Genomic DNA, 23,274 nt, shown 5'->3' with positions numbered 1-23,274 from the left:
TCTACAATTCGAACAAGTAAACATTACAAATAAATTTTACTTCTTTTAAGTGAAATATTTGTAAAGCAGCCATGTAAAGATTTACAAAAAAATATTTTATTAGATTGAAAACTATTATTTTTAATAGAAGATGAACCAAATAAAATACATTAATATGAATAAATCACATATAAATATACGCATATTACAAATATTAATGATATTGATACTTGACTTTCTATTTATGTTTACAAATGCCAATAGTTGCCTTTCCTTTATATTTTAATGTAAATGTAGTATTATAACTTAAAAAAATAGAAGAAAGTTACGCAAAGTTAAGCAAATAGCAAATTAATAGATAAAATAAATCAAAAATAATTAATTTAATATATCTCACATAGTCGAATGCTAAGATAGAGAAATGAGATGATTTATGCTTTTTCTTTTATAAGAATGATTCTAATTTCCTTTTTTAATTATTCACCCACTTTAAGCTATCCAAGCGAGTAATCTATTTATTTGTATTACAAATTCTGCTATTAAATTAAAAGAAGATAAAATAAATTAAGACAAATATTTTCATAGAGTAAAATTATTGATATAAAGTTTTAAAAATAAAATTATGTAAATGAAATTCAGTTGAAAAAAAATTACACTTCAAAAGTAGAATTTTTTTTTTGTTTTATTTAAAAAAAACTCAAATAACGTCTTTTAGATTTATCAAAAATTTATTATTCAAACTGAATTTAAAAAATAAAAATTGAGAGGATTTTGAAGATTTATTGAAATTTTATTATTTTATATTTACAACACTATATACAACATTTAAATAATTGAATAAATTATATTTTTGTTATTTTTGTTAAATTAGAATTTTTTTAAATTTTGTTATACCGTTTAAGTGTGGGATTGAGATTTGTTATTAAATTAGAAATTATTTGTTATTTATTTTTAAATTTAGTGTAAGATCTTGTTTTTGAGTTATTAATTTATACATTTGAATTTGTTAATATGAATGAAATGGTGAGCTTTTCTATTCTATTATAATTAATTATTTTAAAAGAATAGTAAATTTGTTAAGCTATCATTTGAGCATATTTAAATAGCTTTTCAAAGTTAATCTTCGTAGATTTTGCTTAACAATTAATTAGATAGAGAAGATTTATTTAGAGAGGCAGATTTATCATTTTGAATTTATTTTACTTGTTCAGTAATGCTTTGTTATTGTTATTGTTGTTATTATTATTATTGTTCACTAAATGAGCAAACACTAACAAGAATCATTTAGTTTTTGGAATCAATTTAATATTCAATATATTTGTCTTCTGATTTAGCAGTTACTTTCCATTTATCAGATTTAATTGAGTCAGGAAGACAAGTGCTAAGTTACCAGTATAGGATTACAATAATAAAAGGGGCAACAACTAAGAAGATGCAGAGTACGTTACTATCTGAGTAGAATACATTTAACAAAATAAGAATATAGGTAACAAGAATACCAACTGAAAATAGTAAAGCAAAAATAAAGAGGAAATTAAAAAGAATTTTTTTCTTTCTGGATTAAAATCCTTCAGCTGTTTCTTCTAATTAGAACACTTATTAGCATTATTCACATTTATAAATATCCTTTCCATCAACATTTTTGCATCTCATGATCAAGAGCTTGAAAAAACACATGCTGTGGATGTTTTGAATGGAGCCTTTGCAATTGCAAGGGCTAATAAACTTATCTTCGGAGTTATTATTTTCAGACTTAGTTGGTTGGTCTTCGAATTCCTTTTCTAAACAAATTTTACAAATTTAATCTTCTTATGCATCATGTTTATTTTAGATTTATTCTTATTTGGCAGGAGTACCGTTAGAAGGGATTGAATCAGCACTTTTATCGTTATCAGATTCAGCAGTAGATGTGGGAGAAGCAGGGGAGTTAGGGGAAGAATCTTAAGCTATGGAGTTAATGTCAATCTTAACAACCTGATTTTCAATGTCAGCGAATGTGACATAGTTAGCAGAACATTCCTAAGGGCATTCAAGAGGAGAACTCATAAGATGAATTGTTTGTTATTTATAGATTCGTAGTAAACAATTTTATATTGTACTTTAGAGTCTTTTTTACTTTTTTGATTTGAATTGGTTTATTTGCGAATATATAAATTATACAGATTTTTTTTAAAAGATTTTTAATAATGACTAGATTTCGTTGAAAAAAAAAAATGTAAGCAATAAGAATTCTAAGCTATAATGAAAATAAGATTGCACAAAGATCTCTTTTTTTTAGTAATTATTAATTTTTTTTGCTTTTTATTTGCCTCCCCCCACTAAATACAAATAATTAATAGGGAAAGCTATTATCTATTTTAGAGCTGATTAATTTACTTTACTTTTAGTATTAGCGTATTCGCTCAAGATATACAATAATCAAATCTATTTATTAAACTTTTTGTTTTGATAGATTTACCTACCCCGATAACTAAAATTTTCTATCCTTCATTTTAATTAAGGTTTCATTTAAAATCTGAATTAGGTTGCACTACATTCCTTTGAATTGGAGAAAGACAGTTAAAATAAAAGTAAAAGATAAAATTAAAATTAGAAGATTTTTTAAATTTTAAATGTATTTAATTTGCATATTACAAATTATGAATTTTATCTGCGTCATTTGTAAGATAGACAATAGCTTGCTGTAATTTAATTTACCAAGCAAAATTAGAAAGGCCTTTTACTCATTCCGTCTCATATATTTGATTTCTCTTGAATCCTTTTTAAAACTTCTAGTAATAAATCTTTAGCTATTGATCAACATCAGATCCAAAATTATTCTAACTTTGCATTTAGGTTTGCTTGATTGATTTCTTAATTGTATGATGTATATTTCAATTTTTGTTAAGCCAAATTTTCTAAATTTAAACTCTAATAAATAATATTGTTTGGGTGTCAAAAACCAATTATTTGATTGATTGATTGATTGATAATTAGGAGTATTCACTCTTGAACTAAAAATAAATTAGATGTATCTTTTCTACATTACCTTCGTCATTTTTAAAAAAATTTACGCTTTCTTAAATTCGACACCGATGTCATAAAACTCCTCTATGTTTACACATCAAAAAATATTTAATTAAACATAAAATCTTACCTAGAATATAAAAATTAAGAATTTTCTTTATTGTCTTTTTAAATTAAGTTGGATAATTTACTTATTAATTTAAAAGGGAGGAAAGAGAATCTTTTAATTCCTAAATTTTTGATAATCTTTTTTCAAATAAGGACTTTCCCATATCATTTAAGATAGAAATTTAAATGTATTCTATAGTATCTTGATAATAAATGATTTCATTTAAAGTATTTTTTCATTTAGATCTCTTTAATAAAATGTGTTTATAGTTAAAAGTAATACAGAAAAAGTATAAATTTTCTATTAAAATAAGGATTTATTTCCCATTAGCTAACTAGAGATACTATACAAATCAAAATTATTATTTATCTGATAACGTGAAATATTATATTTTAAATTTTAGCGTTAGGGGGTAGTTGATATAGATTAAGAATGAATTACTTTATAATTTCATCTGTTCTAAAAAGGATTTGTTTGTTTGTTTGTTTTTTAAAGTAGAATGAATAAAAGTAATTATGTGAAGCTTGAAAGCTCATTTAAAATCTATTTCTCATTTTCATATATGTACTGCTATTGCTTTAATAATTATTAAATTCCTTTAATATGCTAATTACGCTTCTTAAATAAAATAAAAAGTTAAGCATGTTATTGACAATTATCTTATTTTTGAAATAGCGTACATTCAATTCTTATGTAAAAGACTTTAAAAAATATAAGATCGCCATATGTTAATAAACTATACTTTTATCTCTTAAATAGTTAAATCTGAATTAAATTATAGAGCCCCCTCCATAAAAATCTTTTAAGTGATAGTCTTTTTAGTTTAGTTAAATAAAAAAAGATTTATTTGCCTAGCTTAGTAGTGCAGGTAGGCACATTTTGATTTTTCTGTGTAAATTTTGTAAAAATATTTCAATTTAAATTATTAAGAATAAAGGATATTAACGCATTGTAATATTCCTATAAGACATCATAATGTGTTTCATTGTATCTAAATATTATTTATTATTTTATCAAATGGAAAATATATGATCTCTAAAGAGAAAGAAAAAATTTAGCTTTCAAATTAAGCCTTCAGACTTTAATAAATTAGTTTGAAGAATTTTCAGAAAACAAAAAAAATATTACTTCTAATTTGCTAATTGAAAATTTTTTTGTGTTGTCTAATGATGATGAAGAAAAATTGAATAATTTTACAATTTTGATTCGAAATAAAGATAATATTTTTTTCATAGAAACATTAAGGCGAAATTACATTTACAAACTTTTTAGTTGAATTTACTTTACTTTATTACACATTATATCAATGTATCCTGAAAGAGAGTTAGTTAATTTTGTTACTATTCACTTTTCTTATATATAATACTGACTCAATAAATTATCAAAAGAATAAAGTAAATTACTTTAGAATTACTGAAATAGACATTGTAGGCTAAATTTTATTCATTTAAAATAAGCTCTATTTGTTGTTGATCCGTTTTACTGAATCCAAAATTTTTTTTGATCACCTTAGTATTTAGAGGGGGAAAATATCGTAATTTACTGTTATTAAAACCCCGCATGTAAATATAATATCTTATTTCTTATTTAAAAAAAACCTATATCTCTATTAAATCCCTTTTTGAATCTGTAAAAAGAAAAAATTCATGGTAAAAATGATATTTATTATTTTAGATTTTTAATAATTTATATATATATTTCAACTAATTTCAAAGGTAAAAAAGCTTTTCGATAATCTTTTATTACTCAAAAAATACATTATTTTTACAAATACACAAATTAAATATTAAATTGTATCATGAATGACCCACACCTTTAATACTGCATGCCTATCTATTATAAATAACCATTTTTCTTCTTTTCTTGAAAATGAATAATTAAGTTAAGCGCTCACTTTTGAAATTGTTAATTTTTCAAGATGATTAATTGGACAGTATTTAATGGTGATGATATTCATTAAAAGCAGATGAATGTAAAAGAAAATTTTGCTAAATCTGACTAACATCAATCACAAATCTAAATGTAATTAGGTGCATATGATATCAATAAATAAATAATAATATTAAAAAATGAATGAATGTTTACTATTTTAAATGAAAGGAAAACTCATTTAAAATATTATTCATTAATATTTTTGTATACTTCTCAAATATCTCCTATAGAAAATAACTTAAAAAAAGCATACTTAGCGTTTTTGGTTTGAAAATAAATTTTATAGAGTAGGACATTAATATTAGGTTAAGAAGAATTGTATTACTGTAAGAATGTCATTTTACACATTTTTTCAGGCTTAAAATAATTAATTGATTGTAATCTCATAAGATAATAAATAATTTTTCAATTAGTTTTAATTAATATTGAATTTAAGTTTTACGCATAAATAAGCTAAAATAGGATAAAAGTCAAATAAAATTTAGTTTACTAAAATATTAATTAAAAAGAAGATTTATATCTTGAACAAAAATTAATAGTATTCAAAATATAATTTTGGTGGGCACTTTTGCCTTATATTTTAATATTAAATAACACTAGATACTGGATGAAAGCTATTATTAAAAAATTTTGTAGATAGATTTTGAACAGAAATTCTTATCATAAAAATAATAAAGCTTCCAAAGATTCATGAAGATATATATGGTTAAGAATTATCTTTTATTGAAATATCATGATTTTCCTTAATATTTATAGGTACCAAAATTAACAATTGATTAAAGATTATTAAAATTTAACTTACAAAATTCAATTTTTTCTAATCCCAATCCAAATATTCATTTACACTTTTAAAGAATGAGCAGTTACACACGTAAAGCTATTAAAATATTTATTTTGTCATTAATTTTTGTGATTTGCCAAAAAAATTTGGAAAACAAAATAGTAATTCAATAAAAAAAAACTCAGCTAAACAAATAATTAATAATTATTCATCTATATTTATTTTTTTTATAAATTATTTTAATTTAGTAAATACTGCTAAAATTTCTTAAAATAAGTAAAAAATTTATTTTATCTAATAACGCTTACCCCTTTTATGCTATAAAAACTCTTAATTTTATTTTATTAATAGAAAAAATCTAGACTTAATTGTTTTTGATAACTCGAAATTTCCATAAACTATCTTACTCTATTTCAAATCTCAAAAGTCTTCAAATATTCAGAAAACTGCAAAAAAAAGATCGAATTTATGTTTTCAATCATTTTTTAATTTTCCAAAACTTTCTCTTTTATATAATAAATTTCAAATCTTAAAAAATAATTTATCCTTTTGAATCAATCTTTAGATAAACAGTTAACTGGAATATAGAAATTTGAGTTGTCATTTACAATAATAAAAGTTGAAATGTTTTTAATAAAATTAATTGATAATAAACAAATAAGATTTTTTATATTAAATAAAAACTTAAATATTTGTTTAATAAAGTTTCATTAAAAAATGTTTAGTTTTATATTGAATTCAAATAAATTTTTTCAATTTATATATGCATCTATTTATTGTATTTTCAAATAGTATTATAAAAGAATTCTTTAAAAGAAATTTGAAGATAATATACGATTAAATTTTACTATTTATATTATAATGCCTCTATATTAATATTCTTTTATATATTTAGATCTATTTCTTATTTAAAACAAATAAATTATTCTTTTATTAAAATAACTGCTCTCCATATTTGTATGTACTATGAGTAAAAGATATTTTTTTTAAAATATTTAATAACATTTCTATTTATTTTGCACAATTTTTTATTTCACATTTGTAAAAAATATTACTAAGAATTATTTATTATTTCCTTTAAGAATGTCTTTCATCTTACCTTTAAAATTTCCAATAATATATAACAATTACACAAAAATTTAAAATAAAATACTGTTATTCTTCATATATTTTCACTAACATCCCTCTTGTTTAAATATATTTTTGTTAGCACTATTTAAATTTTTAGAGAAAAAAAAATATGTTTGGAATTTATTATAGGAAAAAAAAATTAGATTTTTTATTTTATTTATTATTTTTAAATTTTTTCTTAATATCAAAGTGTAAAAACTAAAATAGAATTAAGGTTTATATATTTATATCTTATTTTAAATGAACTTTTAAAGTTAGGCTTAATCATAGCTGATATGTTGATATCATTTAGTTCAAACTTACTAAATTTCTCCTCTCTATTTCTAATAAATTTTTTGAAAGACCATATCGCTGTATCATTAAAAGCTATTTTTTTAATTTTTAACATAGAATTTTAATATTTGGTAGCACTTGAAAGGTTGAAGTTTTCTCAGATTCAAAAGTATCTATCATATATTTTTAAAAATAAATTAACAGAATTCATTCAATTGCATAAAATCTTATCATGATTAATATTCTAAGATAATAGTTAAGTTTTTATCTAATATAAATTTGTATTGCTACAAAAAATTAGAAGAGTATAAAGGATTTAAGTTTAGCAGTATGTATTTCCTTTATAATTTTTCAGCTAAATCCAATAAGCTTTTTTGAATAATAAATTATTTTTTTTTTTCAAGCTTAAGAGATATTTGAAGTGATAACATATGCTATTAAAAATTTAAATAATTAATTAATTTAGTTCTTTTTTTTACTTCAGTTAAATTTGAAATAGTAAATTAATAAATACCAATAATTTTGTTAATATTAATAAATTTAAATTTTTGATATCAACTAATCTAATTTAAAAATGAAAGTAATATTTTTTTAAATTATCTTTAATTCCTTCTAATAAACTCTTTTTAAGTTTAAATTTAAACAAAATAACTCTGTAAATATAATTATGAAACGCAATAAAATTTTCATAAAAATTTTATAAATTATTCATTTTTATTTGAAAATTAGCTAATTATGAAGAATATTAAATTGTGAGTGTTTAAAAAGATGAATGAAAAGAATGTTAAAAATATAGTTAATAAATTTTTTTAATTTTCTAATTAAATTGAAAATATTAAACAAGAAGAGAGAATAAAAATACTTAATTTAACTGATAATTTATGGAAAAACTTATATTTAAATGAATTTTTATATTAATAAATTGATTGAAACTATAATTATTTGAAAATTTTATCTTTTTGAAATAAACATTTAACGATATAAATAAATTTTTTTATCAATGATTTTATAATATGGAAAGCCAAGTAATAAAATAATACACTATTTAAATATAATAATTCCAATTAAAATTATTTATACGTTTTAATTTTATTGCTAGCATATTTTCTTCATTAATTTAAAAATTTGCATCTTCTTTCAAAATTTTCCAAATTTAGTAGAAAATTAGTTGATTGATTGAGTGATAATTTACCTAATCATATTTTGCATTAAAAAAATGTTAAAAAGCTAACATGATTTTAACTTAATTATTTTATATTAATGAAAATAGCTTTTTTGTAAAATTAACTTCTTATTTGGTAAAATCAAGTATTTAATTTTAGTTTAATCATAGATGTTTGTTTATATTAAAAAAATAAATTAGCTATATGAATTCTCTTATTACAAAATGAATAGTGTAGATATAAATATAAGATGCTATTTTGAAAAGTATTAAATATCAAGCTTAGAATAATCTGGAAATAAATAAAACCTTAATCCTTATCATAAATATTATTAATGATATTCAAAAAGAATAATTAAAGGAATAATTTTATTTAGCCTTTTAAATATATAATGATATTGTTTGAAGCAGGTTTTTTAATTAGATTTTTTAGGCTGCAAAAATATTTATTTTTGAAAAAACTATTCAAAGTTAACTTTTAAGATATATAATACTTGAAATTCTCCTTCTAAAAAATGGATGAATGAATAACTAGAAATTTTAATATTTTCAAAAAAACTAATAAAAATTATGTCAAATTTTCTTATTTTTGTTAATAATACCGAATATACACTAATAGTGTTAAGTTTTTATAAATTAAAAGTAATCGAAATATCTTAATCACTACATTCGTACATTCATAAAATCAATCAGAAAGGAATGTATTATAATTTTTTTTAAATAGATAAAATATATTTTACTTATATTTTTACTATCTACAAGACAAGGAATATCATTTACAAAACTAAATATCTGGTTGATTGTATTTGATAAGCAATAAATAAAGTAAATGAATATATAACATAATATTACAAAAAGCTTATTTCTTATTTAATTTTTACCTATTTTTCTTTGTCGAAATAGAAATCAGATTTTTATTCTTAAGCATTAATATTCTTTTTTCGAATATATATATTATCCTTAAAATGAAAAAATTAATTATAAATTTGTATTTTTTTAAATATTAATATTAGCTTTCTACCATTTTTTAAAGAGGATTATGCTTTACTGTGTAAAAATAAAATAATTTTGATTACTAAATACTTTATGATAAAAAATTAAGTTAATGAAGCATTAAAATAATAGAATACAACATATGTAAAACAAACAATCTTAGCTAAAAGTTTTATCAAGCGTGAAATAATTTGGTGTTGTGTTTTCTAATTAATAATTGCCTGAATTTTTTTCTTTTATTTTTAATTTGCTTTTTTTAACCTGAATTTTTTAATAAAAGTTCTGGTAAATTTTACTTTTTAAAATTGAAGCTATCGTATTATATTCTAATGTAGTAACATGCATATCTCAAGTTAGGTTAATATTAAAAAAATTCATATGAATTGTAATTAATTAAGTATTTCATTTAAAAGGTAATTTGTATTTATCTGAATTCGATTTTAAAAATTATATCCATTTCTTGTTTTTCTTTTCAGTTGTAGACAATCTACAATTATCTTCTAATTTTAATTTGATAAGTGATTTTTTTTTTATTCATAAAATCATTTAGTATACTATAAATTAGTATAGATGTGTTTCAATAAGCATCATTTAAAAGTGGAAATAGTTCTGAAAATTAACATTATTTTTAAAAATAAAATATCTAAATATTTCTCTCTTTCAAAATATTCTTTCTAAAGTCTTGATTGCTTTTTATAATTGTATGAATAAAAATGGATTGTTTACAGCTTACAAATCTGAAGTAGAAAGTAGTATATTTATTACCGGATCATTTTGAAATTAAAACTCATTTTAAACCTCAATTTTAATTAAAATCAGGGTAATTTTTAAATCTTGAAATTTAATAAGAAAATCATTTAAGAATACAATATTTCATATTTAATTAAACAGTGTTTCTTATAAATTATATCATTATTTGAAAAATAACCAATTGATTAAAGTAGTGCATGAATTATCAATTAATATAAATATATTGCGAAAATGAGTGAATATATATATTATCTATTTTTATGATTAAATCTTTGAAATTTAATTTTCTAAGTTATTAAAATAGATTGAAAAAGAAGAAACTAATAGTAACTGATTGTTTTAAATACTTGCTATCAGTCATAAAAAGATTAATAATTAAATCAAAATAAAAAACAATTCATAAAAAAAACTATCAAAAATCATAATGAAAATTTCAGTCATCATTTTACTTAGTCTTTGCTTAACTGCTGTCCTTGCTGCAGGTAAATGCCAAAGCCATTAAGCATACTTAAAAGCTAAAGCCTTCCTTTAAGATATAGCTAATGGTAATAGCTAAGCAGCTACAGATGCAGTAAACAAATTTGCTTCCTATTATGAAAATAAAAATCCTTCATCAAGCGCCTCAAGTGATGATTTAGGTGTTTGCAGCTAAAGTGGTTAATACTAGGGTCATTAATCCTGCTGTGATGCTAAAATAACTAAATTTATAGAAAAAGTAGTCCTATTTAAAGTAAAGCCTCTTTAAACTTAGAATAACATAGTTATGAAGTTTTTGAATGCCTTAGTTAAGATAATAAATAAGCCAGCTTGTTCAGTCAAATCAGGAGCAACTAAACCAAGTAGCACTAGCGACTTGATAAACAATTCTGCTTTGACTAATTTATAAGCCCTAATCAAGGGTCATAAGACTTGTAAGGTTTAATTTGCAACTACTATAGTCTAATTTACTAGAGGTGCTGTTTGCACAGTTTGTGCAGGAGTTGATTAACTTTCTAGTTTATTTGATAGCAGTGGAAATTTGATCATAAGCTAATCAAGTGCAGACTAATTCTAAACTGCAATCACTGCAAGCCTTCAATGTTTTAAAGATGCTGTCTCATGGACTAGCGTTGGAAGCAATCCTGGGCTTTAAGCTGTTGTGAATGAGGTATTTGCAGCATATCTTGATAACAGTTGCTCAAGTATTAGTAATTATGTCACCAAAATTCAAACTATATTTGCAAGTAATGGTGGTGTAAAAACTTCAGGTGTTTGTTCGTCTACTACAGTATTTTAAAAATAACCAAATTGTGAAGGAGCCTAGCAAGGAGACTCTACCATTGATAGTCAAGTATCTTCAGCAAGATTTTTGGAATAAATGGGATTTGAAAATATTAGAGTATTATAAAGTGCTGATTCAACAACTTCTTCTAGTGGCGGTGTTAATATTCTTGTTACTTCAACAACAGATTCTTCGATTGACCCAGATGGTAATGTTGACACAACAACTGATTCACTTGGTAGCTCACTTTTAAGCTCATTTTTATTGAGTTCTTTAGCTGTTTTATTTTTGATTTTATATTGAAATATAAATAGAAATAACACATAAAATCAAATAACTTAGAATTTATTTGTGAAAATTAATTATATTTTTATGAGATAAATTTCTTTATGTTAGTTGGTTTTTAATATTATAAAAATAAAAATAATAATTCTTTACAAATATCATTTTTTAACATTTTTTACAGAAAACTCATAAATAAATTAATTTTATTTGATTTAAGAACTTTTTAAATATTATTTATAATCTGTCAACTTTGAATTTTATTTTCTCTTTTATTTTTTTTAAAATTAATTATTTACCAATTATTTTTAAATTTTAAAAGTATTGTCTGAAAAATTATTTGCAGAACTATTTATTTCAATTATTAACTCTTTTATAAAAATAAATTGATATGTCCATATATTGGTTAAATTTTTGAAATTTTTTCATTCACTTTAAATAATAAAATTTATCATTAAACAAATAATTTATTTAATTGAATTAGTAATTGAAAAACATCAAAATAACAAAACAAATAACAAATTAATAACTCTTTTTTTCGCTATTTATTTATTGATAATTTCTGATATTCTCTTAATCAGAGAAGTGGTAGTATTTTATAAGCTTTTATTTATAAGTGGTTTATTTTAAAATATTTTCTTTGAGAATGAAAGATTCAAAAGTATTAATCATAACGACCCATGCAGTAAAAAAAAAATTAACAGAATTTATTCAATTTACATAAAACCTCATCATAATTAATATTCCGATTTAATAGTTAAATTTTGTTAGTATTACTTCAATTAGAAGGTTGTTAAGAAATTAGGTTTAATAATATTTATTTCCTTTAATATTTTTCAGCTAAAAGTGAGTTTTAAGTCTTTAAATAAAATAAATCATTATCTTCATTAAAATAAAATAATACATAATTTGATAATTGTAATACTAATTAAAATGGATATGTACATTTTTTTATTTATTTTAGTTTAGTTTAGTTCGGCATATTTTCTTCAATTAATTTTAAAATTGGCATCTTCTTTCATAAAAAATTTATATATTTCTATTTTTCAAATTTAGTAGCAAATTATTACATTGAATGATAATTTATTTACCTATTCTTATTTACATTAAATAAAATGTCAAAAAGCTAACATGGCTTTAACCTACTTTATTTGTATTTATGAAAGTAGTTATTATGTAAAAAACTAGCTTCTAGAATGATAAAATTAAGTTTTTAGTTTAATTATAAAAATGTTATTTTTTCCATTAAAAAAATAAAATATCTATTTTAATCCTCTTAATGCAAAGTGAATATAGAAGATTTAAATATGAGATGATATTTTGAAAAGTATTTAATGTCAAGCTTAGTATAATTTGAAAATAAATGAAACCTTAATCCTTATCATACATATTATTAAAGGCATATAAAAAGAATTCAGATTTATTTTGAATTAAGGCTTATTCCATACTCAAATTTTAATAAAAAATATTTTAAATTATTTTATTTATTTAAATATTTCAATCAGTAAAATAAATAAATAATTTTAATTTTTAAACTTTTGAATACTTTTGAATAAATATTTTTTTAAATTAGATTTAGTTATATTATTTGTTTTTAGAGACTTAGAAAATAAAAATTTAAATTATTATAAAGCTAACATGACTACTTTGGAAAAAAACAAACAAACAAATATAGAAATTACATTAATATTTTTTTAACAAACAATTCATAAAAATAAGGTGCTTTCTAAAAGTGAAGTAAAAATATACCAATTAATGTAAAATTTTTTACCTCAATTTATTTTAACTACACCCTTAAATATTATAATAAAATGAATTAAGAAAATATACCATATAAATAGACACATAGAGGTAAAAAAGTAAGTATAATAATTAAATTGTTTTCATTCAATTATGCTAATTTTCTTCATTCATTTTATAATTATTTTGAGAGTGTGATAAAAATAAAATGAGGTAGTTTTTTACCTCATTCAGTTTTCAGAAGACACTAAATAATATAATTTAAAATTTTAAAAATATATAATCAAATATATACATAATTTATAATGATGATAATAATGATAATTCAAATTTTACAAATAAGGAAGAGCTAAAATATCAAAAAAGAATTTAGAAAAAGTAAGCTTGCTTTTTTTTGTTTTTTAGTTTAAAATGCATAATTTAAAATGAAGTTAACAATAATTCAAATTTTGCTTGTTTTTTTTTTTTTAGCTTAAATAATTACAAAGAATTTGCTTTGAGTAATTTATTGATAATCTAAATTCTTATTTTATTATCATCTTCTATTAAAATAAGCTGAAAAAAAATCTAAAATTAGTTTATCTCATTTTAATAAAATATTTCTATGATTATTAAAATAAAATTCTGAATATTTTGTTCTTTTATTATTGAATTAGTTTTTGTTAAAAAACAAAAAATAAAAAAGGATTTTAGTAAAAATTATTGAGAGTCTTTTTATTTATTCAGAAATAAACTTCTTTTAAAATTGTAATAAATTAAAAACAATATTAACTTCATCAATACTTTGCTTTTTTAAAAGTTGCTTAATAAATTATAGAGTTGGAATTCTTTAGTTGCTTAAGCTATTTTAGTCTAATTCTGTTTCTTATAATTTTTTTATTTAACTTCAAAAAAGAAGCAAATTAATATCTCAATTTATTATTGAAGACTCTATTCATATATTTAAAAAATATGCTAAAACTTTGTTTTTTTTACAATTAAGTTAATTAATTTCTCTGCAAATAAAAATGATTTTATTTGTAGAATTAGATTCAAAAATTCAAAATAATATTTTTTATTTTGATGATAAATAAAAGCGCATTTTGTTCTACATTTTTATGAATTTGATTGGATGGACATAAATAACTAAATAATATCTACACAATATTCTATTTTACAAAGTAAGAATAAGAGTTTCATCAATCAATTGTAGTTTAAAGTATAATAAATGGTATAGTTACCATAATATGGAAAGTAAATAAAACATAAAGCCTTTTTGCCAATAATATTAAGGACATTTTAATAGTTTAAAGCGTACTTCAGAAGGAATATTTTTAGGTAATAAGATCAACTAGATATTTTATTTTATTTTTAGTTTATCTTTAACAAATTACAATCATATAAAATATATTTAAAATTAAATCTATATTTAATCAACTTTTAAGAATAATAAAATATTTCTTTTCCCAAAAAATGGTACAATTTCTTGATATTTTATTTGTATTTTCAAAAATATCTATATGTAATACTATATCACCTATTAATTACTAATAATATGGCACATGAACTAGTAAAAATAAACAACCAAGTATGAAAAATAGTGGAAAAAACTGAATTTATATGATTCATTCTCTCCGAACCATGTTTAAATTTCCTATTTTTAACATAGAAAAACTGTTATTTTTGTTGATAGTTTTTTTTATTATTAAGAAGTAAGTCATTTATGCAAAAGTAGATAGTTAGCTTTTAATTTGAATTTGAGAAGAGCTAGATAAAAAAGAAACTAACTAATTTATAACATTTAACATAAAGTAAAAATTTTATTTCAAAAAATTAAATTATTGAAATAGATAGAAAAGAGACAGTCTTTATTTTTGGGCAGTATAACTTTAAAGAAATATAAATGAAGCATCCAAAAATGGGATAAATTCTTTTTATGAATAAATTAAAATGTTTTTTCGATTACTTTATTTTATTAAACAAAGTAATGTTTTCATGTAAAAATGAAGCATTTTTGAAACAAATCAACATGGATTTTTGGTAGTTAATATTTAAAAAAAAAATTGTTTTTTCATTGTCAAATAATAACTCTTTCAGTATAACATGTTTAATTGCCTGAAATTTTATATAATTTATTTTCATTAATGTTTCAATACTCAATTTTAAAATCTGGCTATTATTTATCTTAAACTTTTTAAGAGTTGAAATTAAATTAAGTGATTAACTCGAAAGTCTCTTAATTTTGGTTTAAACGGAAACAAATTATAATGTGGAATAAGAAATATTATTTTTGATATCAGAGGGAATTTGCTCCTATTATTGCTTTTTTATGGTTTTTAAGCCAAACATTTTTATTCATTTGTATTTTTTTTCTTTTCTTATTTATTTATAATATTTGAAAGTCTTCATATTTAATAGCTTTACTTTAATGAATAACTATTTATTACATATACTACTAACTATAAGTCTTGAATTTATAAGTTAGAACTTATATATTTCATAAATCCATCTATAAAAGTAAAAGTAATTATATTAAATTAATTTTATTAACGGTTCGTAAAAAAAAAGGCCTTACTAAAAAAAATATTTTTTATTATAGCTTATTATAAAAAGTAAGATAGCTAATCATTTTCCTCTCCAATAATATTTTTTATATTTATACAAGCTTGATTGATTCTTATAAGAGCGTGAAATAAAATAATTGGTAAATTTTATTTTAGTAATCCAACTCTGGTATTATTAAGATTACATGCTAGGATTTAAATATCGAAATTCACCTTAAACCTCAATTTATTTTAAAATCAGGATAATTTTTAACTCTTGAAATTCGTTAAGATTTTAATTAAAAAAGGGTAGTGACTGGCTATATTTTCTTAAATTTAGAAAAGAAAGCCAAAGTCTCTAAACGTTAAATTAAATAGGCAATTATGAAAAATAACTCAGTAATTACATAAACACATAATTTTTAAATAATAACCTGAATTGAGCTAATTTAATTTTTTTCTAATTAACTTTTTTCTAATTGAAATACAAGAGATGTATAGAAGATAGATTGATAGATAGAAAAGAAACTAGTTTTTAAAAATAAGAAACTGATATATGACTGAATTACATACTAACTTATAATTAATTAATTTAAAAACTGAAAGATCTTGGATAAAAAATATAATAAATAAAATCAAAATAAAATACAATTCTTAAAATAACTATTAAAAAAACAAACATAATGAAAATTTAAATCATTATTTTACTTAGTCTTTGTTTGACTTCAGTATTTGCAGCTGGTAAATGTGCAAATCACTAAGCATATTTATTAGTAAAAGCTTACTTTTAAGATTTAGCTACTGGTAATGGATAAAAAGCATTAGATGATGTGAACAAGTTTGCTTCTTATTACGAAAATAAAAATCCTTCAACAAGCGCATCAAGTGATGATTTAGGTGTTTGTAGCTAAAGTGGTTAATACCAAGGTCATCCATCTTGTTGCGATGCTAAAATAACTAAATTCTTGGAAAAAGCAGCTCTCTTCAAAGTTAAGCCTCTTTAAAACTAGAATAACATAGTTATGAAGTTTATGAATGCTTTAGTTAAGATGATAAATAAATCAACATGTAATGCCAAAGCAGGTCAAACTAAACCAACTAAGGCTGATGACTTGAAAAGCAATACCGCTTTGACAAGTTTGTAGACTTTGATCAAAAACAGTAATGCTTGCAAAATTTAATTTGCTACAGCTATGGTCTAATTTACTAGAGGTGCAGTTTGCACAGTTTGTGCAGGCACTGATTAACTTTCTAGTTTCTTTGGCAGTGATGGAAAATTAATCATAAGCTAATCTAGCTCAGATGCATTCTAAAAAGCCACTAATGATGCACTTGCATGCTTTGCAGATGTCGCCTCATGGACTGCAACTTCAACTAATCCTGGACTTTCAGTTGTTGTCAACGATGTATTTGGAGCATATTTAGATTCCAGTTGTTCAACTACCGCTCTTGTGACTAAACTCTAAAATGCTTTTACAAGTAATGGTGGAATATAAAAATCAGGTGCTTGCTCATCTACTACAGTATTTAAAAAATAAACAAACTGTGAGTAAGCCTAATAAGGAGATTCTACAATAGATAATTAAGTAAATACAGGTAGATTTTTAGAATAAATGGAATTTGAAAATATCAGAGTATTATAGGCCCCTAGCGCTGACTCAACTATTTCCTCAACTGGTGGTGTTAATATTCTTGTTCAAAGTCCAGGAGATTCTAACATAGATGCAGATGGTAACGTTGATACAACAACCGATGCACCAGGTAGTTCAGTTATTAACTCATTTTTATTGAGCTCATTAGCTGTTTTATTATTGGCTATCTATTGAAATCTAAATAAAAACTATAAAGTTTAATATTAAAATATATTTGTGAAAATTAATTGTCCTTTATGTGATATATTTGATAGATTTTAATTGATTTTTAAAGTTAATAAAATAAAAAAATTCTTTAATATCTGTATTATTATTTTTAAATTATTTTTCAGAAGAAGTTAATAATAATGTATTTTTTATTTATTTAAAAGTCATTTTAGTTTGTTAAAAAAATATTCAATTAAAATTGAATTTTTATTTGCCTTCTTTTCAAAAAAAATTGTTTGAAGTTGAAATTTGATGTGAATGAAAAGTATATTTTATCTAAAAATTTAAAAATCACTCCATAGTAAAATTTTATGAAGATTTTAAAATGACAAATTATTTATTAATCTTCAATTAAAAAAATAGAATGAATTCAAATAATAAATCTTTAAGAGTTTTATTTATTACAAAAAAAAAAAAAATTAATTAACTTAATTTCATTAATTTATATATTATTAATTTATATATTGATATTTCACAACAAATGTTTGTTTTAAAAATAATTGAGTAATAACAATTAGAACTTGCAAAATTAAGTTTTAGATTTAAAATAAAAATTATGAAAGCATTTTTTTATTTTAAAATTCACAATTTTTATTAAAATTTTAAATAAAAATTTTTTTGTTGCTTTTTAAGCATTTTATTATACTTAATTATTATTTTATTTGTTTTCAGAAAAAGTATCGCAATTGATATTATAATTTACAAATATTTGATTTAGTAATATAAAATTAATGTTATTTTTATAGTTTGTAAGTAATTATATATTAAAGTAATAAAATGACCTAAAATAAATTCAAAAAAATTTAAATTAGAACAAAGGAAATGTTTTGTTTTGTTAGTCAAATAGTTTATTATCAGTAAAAAATAAAAATTGTAATATTTTATATAAGAAATGTTTATAATACATCTTTATTTGTATTATTTTTTAAATTTATAAAAAGTTACCAAATTTTTTGTGAGTTAAGCATTCTTTTTTGAAAAAGGGATTTTCACTGGTAGCCTACAAGAAGATATTAAATATTTAATAATTAAATAATAATAATAATAATAAAAAAAATATAATCAACGCTTATTCATTAAATCGAAAATTGAGAAAACAAACAAATTACAGCAAAACAAGCAAACTTATAAGGTTAGTTTAAAATATTTTAAAACTATTTTTAGTTTATTTTTTAATATAAAGAAATAATAGAGACTCATTAAAGTATAATTACACTGTAAGATGACTGATTATCATAATTTAATTTAAGAATACTAAAATGGAAATTCAACAATGGAGTCAAAGCAAAGGGCTTTTATGAAAGCAATTTATTAGACCCCTCATTTTTATAATATGATAAAAAGATAAGAAGATAAAATAAATCGCTTGGTTTCAGCATTTAAAATAAGAGAGTTCAATCGTAAGGATATAGTCTATCGCCATAAATAGCCTGTAAAAGAAATTTATTGGATTTTAGAAGGTTAAATGAGCTGCTGGGATAAGAAAACAGACTAGGATATCAACACTGAAATGAAGCTAACTGGAATGTATGAGTAGTTTATTGCAAGCAATAACATGGATTCGCTAGCAAGAGATTAGCAAGAAAAGTTTTAAAACATTTAAATTAGACTAAAATATCTTAGAGATCCAGAATTAGATTAAATGATTCGCGAAATAGATACTCAGAGGGAGTATTTCCTCCTAAGTAATATTTGTAGCATCAAAAGAGTGCGTTTTTTAGAGGCAGGAGAAATAGCTGGAGAAAATTGTGCTAATTCTGGATTAAAGTATGATGGCTTATGTGTTGTTAGCAGTGAGAAATGCATTGCCTTATCGCTTTCTACAGAAGAGTATAACCATATATTTACAACTAATAAAGATTGCTTTTATTTTATTAAGGAAGCACTCTAGTAAATATTTGGATTCTCAAATTAAAGGTTAATTAATCGTCTGGCATATCAATTCGAAGTAATCAATTACTAGTATAATTAGGTAATATATAATGAAGGAGATATCGCTGATTGCGTTTATGTGATTAAAAGCGGTGAAGTAGAAATTGTCAAAACTCTTAGTTTGGCATAACTTTAATAATAAGATATTTTATCAGGTTCTAATCAAATAAATTAAGATTTAATTTAAAATAAGGATAAAAATGTAGAAATTAGCACTTCTTATTAGGTTTAGGGATCTACTAACCAAGCCGTATTAAAGCATGTCCAAAATTGCGAAATTAGCAAATACAAAAGAAAACTAAAACCAAAGGTGATGGAAACTCAGATAGTGCTCAAGAATTAAGGTCTTCTAGGCCTAGAAGATTATGTTTAAGAAGCCTGTGAAATGTAACCTGAAAAAGATATAGAAGAGTCTATTAAACCAAAAAAAAAGAATGGAGATTTGCAAGAAAAGAAAAAGAAATTAAGGTACGTTAAGGCTATTAGCAAATCAAATGACACTGTTCTGTTGAAGATTAGAGACAAATATATAAATAACTTGCTCAATGAATAAGGTATCAATCGTCACAAAGTGTCTGAGAAGATGAAAATATTAAAATTGCAATATCACAGTGAAAGACTACAAAAGATTCATGAAATTAAGAGTTAAAACAATCAGTAAAATAATACTGGACAGGGTGGTGTAATTACAGATCTGATTGCGTATAACAATTACTATGAAAACAGCAATATAAATATTAGTAATAATAATAATAATACCACTAATAATATTCCTCTTAATAAATTTATTTCGAATTAGTCTAACAACTTTAATTACTCTTAGGAATCTGATGAAAAACATAAAAACACCTAACTACTCAAAAAACAAGATACTTCTTAATCTTAACTTTTAATTTCTTCTCTTGTTAGCAAATCAAATATTCACTTTGGAAAAATACCTGATAGAAGAAGTTCTGATGAAGAAAACTACAATTCTAACAAGACTGCACCTGCTAATGATAAAGAGGATGCTTCATCTGCTAGTAAAGACAAGATTTATTCTTTCACTCCATAATCTAATAGGATAGCTTAGTAGAGAGAAGCCCTTAAAAATCTTCAATAATTAGACATCAAAGGTAGCGTTTAAAATAAATATTTTGCAGAATGCAACTCAGCTGAACCTATTTTAGCTTCTTATTCAAGAAAAAATATGAAGAAATTTACAGACTATTCCTCCGTTTCTACAACTACAACTGCTAGTTTAAATTCTATGCAAAAACTATCACCCACTCTTTCTATACCGATTAATTCTTACTAAAAATTTCAATCTGGTAAATAAATGAACTTAAATGGTACTCCAAGTAATGTTTTAGTCAACTCGCCTACTTGTGTTCCAGAATTATAACAAAGAATGAATGTGCAAAGATAGCGCCCTTCTAAAACGTTTACAGATATTAACAGTAACAGCATGCAATCATAGAGAGAAGGAAGCACCTCTCCAATGCCTTGCCTTCATCCATTAATAGCATCTGAAAAATTTAATAGTTAAAAACTATAAGAAACAAATAAAAAAATAAGCAGTAGCAGCGAATTTATAAAAGACACCAATTTATTCTATTCTACAAATTTTATTTCTAAAAATTAAAGTATGTAATAACTTTAACAGACTGATTTAATTAGTTCTTCATATAAAATCAATAATAATAATAACCAAAATAATACAAATAAGGAAGAGCTTAATTTACTATTCTTACTTCCTGAAAAAACAAAATTAATCAATCAAAAACGCCAAAATAGATAAAAGACTGATTTTTAGCAAAATGGTTCTCAAGTGTAACTGAAATTTAACTCTAACAAAGCAAATGCAAATGAATAATGCAAAAAGAGTTTTGATAGTAAATTAAAATGTAATAATTAGATTACTAGTAATATTGCCTCTTTAGCTGATTTAGATAATCTTTAATTACAATAGAGTATCTAAGAATATCTTCCAGATACAGTCAGTAGTAATCCAATACAAGAAGATCAAAAGCAATTTTTTAATAGACTAAAAGGAATACACCCAGTTCTTAAAAAATGCAAAACTCTTATATTTACAAATGATAAAATTTCTTAAGTTAAAGATTGCTAAACTGAATAACAAAATGATGATAAATCTAAAAAGGTTTAGCAATAGTAAGACACGACCACCACTGATTCATCTACATAATGCATATCTTCAGATAGAACTAATATGAATAAGACTGAACAAAAAACATAAAAGCACAGAAGAATTTAAATAAGTGATAAATAAGATATAAACATGATAAGTGAAATAAATTGTGTTCCACTACTTAAAAATTAAAAAGAGCAAATAAAAACAAAGTAAACTCTCTATAAAGACAATTTTAACTCATTTAGTGCTAAGAATCTGAATACTCATAATTGTGATCCTCAATAAAATTAGAAAAATACATAATAAGAAAAAGGTGATTATTAGACTCCAATAAATATAATATCCTATAAGTAATAAAATGAATTATATGTAGATTCTGGATATTGCTAAAACAAAAAGAAAAATGTGGCATAAGACCAAAAAAATGCAAACGCTTTAGAGATGCTAAGAAGAAGTAACACGACCAAATAATCTAAAAATAATATATTCTCAACGTCATGTTAAGATCCTTAATTAAAAAGCAAACTAATTCTATCGAACTCCTTAAGCAACTTAATAAATTCAAAACCAATGAATCATAGTCTTTAGGTGAAAGATAGAATAGTGACTTAAGAGTGATAAAATTGTATTTTTATTAACTCTAATTTATATTAAAAATCAGTAATATTAAATAAATCTTATATTATTTATTCCATTAAATTAAATTAAAGTATTGTCTTTCAATATCTTTGTTTACTTTATAATTCTTAATTATTTTTCAAAATTTTTTATTCGTTCCTGATAATTATTCTTATTACCTGTATTAAAATTTAAATAAATATCATGTTTTCAAAATAAGTAAATATTAAATATGTATTTTAAATTACTCCTGTTTTAATTCAATCAAACTTTCTTATATTTAAGATACACATCAAAAAATTAATCTTATTAAAATTTCTAAAATTAATTTTTTATGTCATCAATATTTTTAGATATGATTAATTATCATTTATTTATAAAAATATTATGATTATTTTTAGTTAAAATTAATTTCAAATAAAAATAAATATAGGATTGATAAAAAAAATAAATTTAGGATCGATAAAAATAAATTTAAAAATAAGCCCATAAAGTATTTTGTAATAAATAGAGAAGTATTTATTTATTTTAAGTAGAAACTAGCTAATGATTTTCTACTTTTTGGATAATTAAAACACTAACATTAACTTATATAATCTATGAACAATTTTTAATTTATTTCATAATAATTAATTAAATTAATGTCAAGTAATACTACAAATTGGGGATTATTTTTACTTTTTTCTTAATAATTTATGATTAAAATAATAATTTTGAGCAACAAGAGATAAACTTCTATTTGAAATAATGATATTAAAATTTACATTATTTTTCTAAAATTCGATGTTCATTCAATGATTAATAAAATAG

The 23,274-nt window shown here is 21.7% G+C and overlaps 4 protein-coding genes across 4 annotated transcripts; all 4 read left to right on the top strand. All coding sequences in view use genetic code 6, as the record gives it.

The window, feature by feature from the left end:
- Nucleotides 1-1,192: 1,192 nt before the first annotated feature.
- TTHERM_000029998 (hypothetical protein) lies at nt 1,193-1,672 on the top strand (the record flags this gene model as incomplete). The annotated part of the gene is made up of 1 exon (XM_012797099.1): nt 1,193-1,672. One exon carries the CDS (start codon nt 1,193-1,195, stop codon nt 1,670-1,672), a length of 480 nt encoding a protein of 159 aa, XP_012652553.1.
- An 8,868-nt stretch (nt 1,673-10,540) lies between these two features.
- On the top strand, nt 10,541-11,680 carry TTHERM_00029980 (hypothetical protein; the record flags this gene model as incomplete). Its single annotated transcript, XM_971802.3, has 1 exon — nt 10,541-11,680. One exon carries the CDS (start codon nt 10,541-10,543, stop codon nt 11,678-11,680), a length of 1,140 nt encoding a protein of 379 aa, XP_976895.1.
- A 4,924-nt stretch (nt 11,681-16,604) lies between these two features.
- Nucleotides 16,605-17,747, top strand: TTHERM_00029960 (hypothetical protein; the record flags this gene model as incomplete). Its single annotated transcript, XM_971800.3, has 1 exon — nt 16,605-17,747. One exon carries the CDS (start codon nt 16,605-16,607, stop codon nt 17,745-17,747), a length of 1,143 nt encoding a protein of 380 aa, XP_976893.1.
- A 925-nt stretch (nt 17,748-18,672) lies between these two features.
- On the top strand, nt 18,673-22,464 carry TTHERM_00029950 (cyclic nucleotide-binding domain protein; the record flags this gene model as incomplete). The annotated part of the gene is made up of 2 exons (XM_971799.2): nt 18,673-18,912; nt 18,964-22,464. 2 exons carry the CDS (start codon nt 18,673-18,675, stop codon nt 22,462-22,464), a joined length of 3,741 nt encoding a protein of 1,246 aa, XP_976892.2.
- Nucleotides 22,465-23,274: the final 810 nt, after the last annotated feature.

The sequence above is a fragment of the Tetrahymena thermophila genome (assembly GCF_000189635.1).
Source record: "Tetrahymena thermophila SB210 genomic scaffold scf_8254667, whole genome shotgun sequence".
NCBI lineage: Eukaryota > Ciliophora > Oligohymenophorea > Hymenostomatida > Tetrahymenidae > Tetrahymena > Tetrahymena thermophila.
Note: the sequence above shows the minus strand (reverse complement) of the source record. Positions and strands in the feature narration are given on the sequence as shown.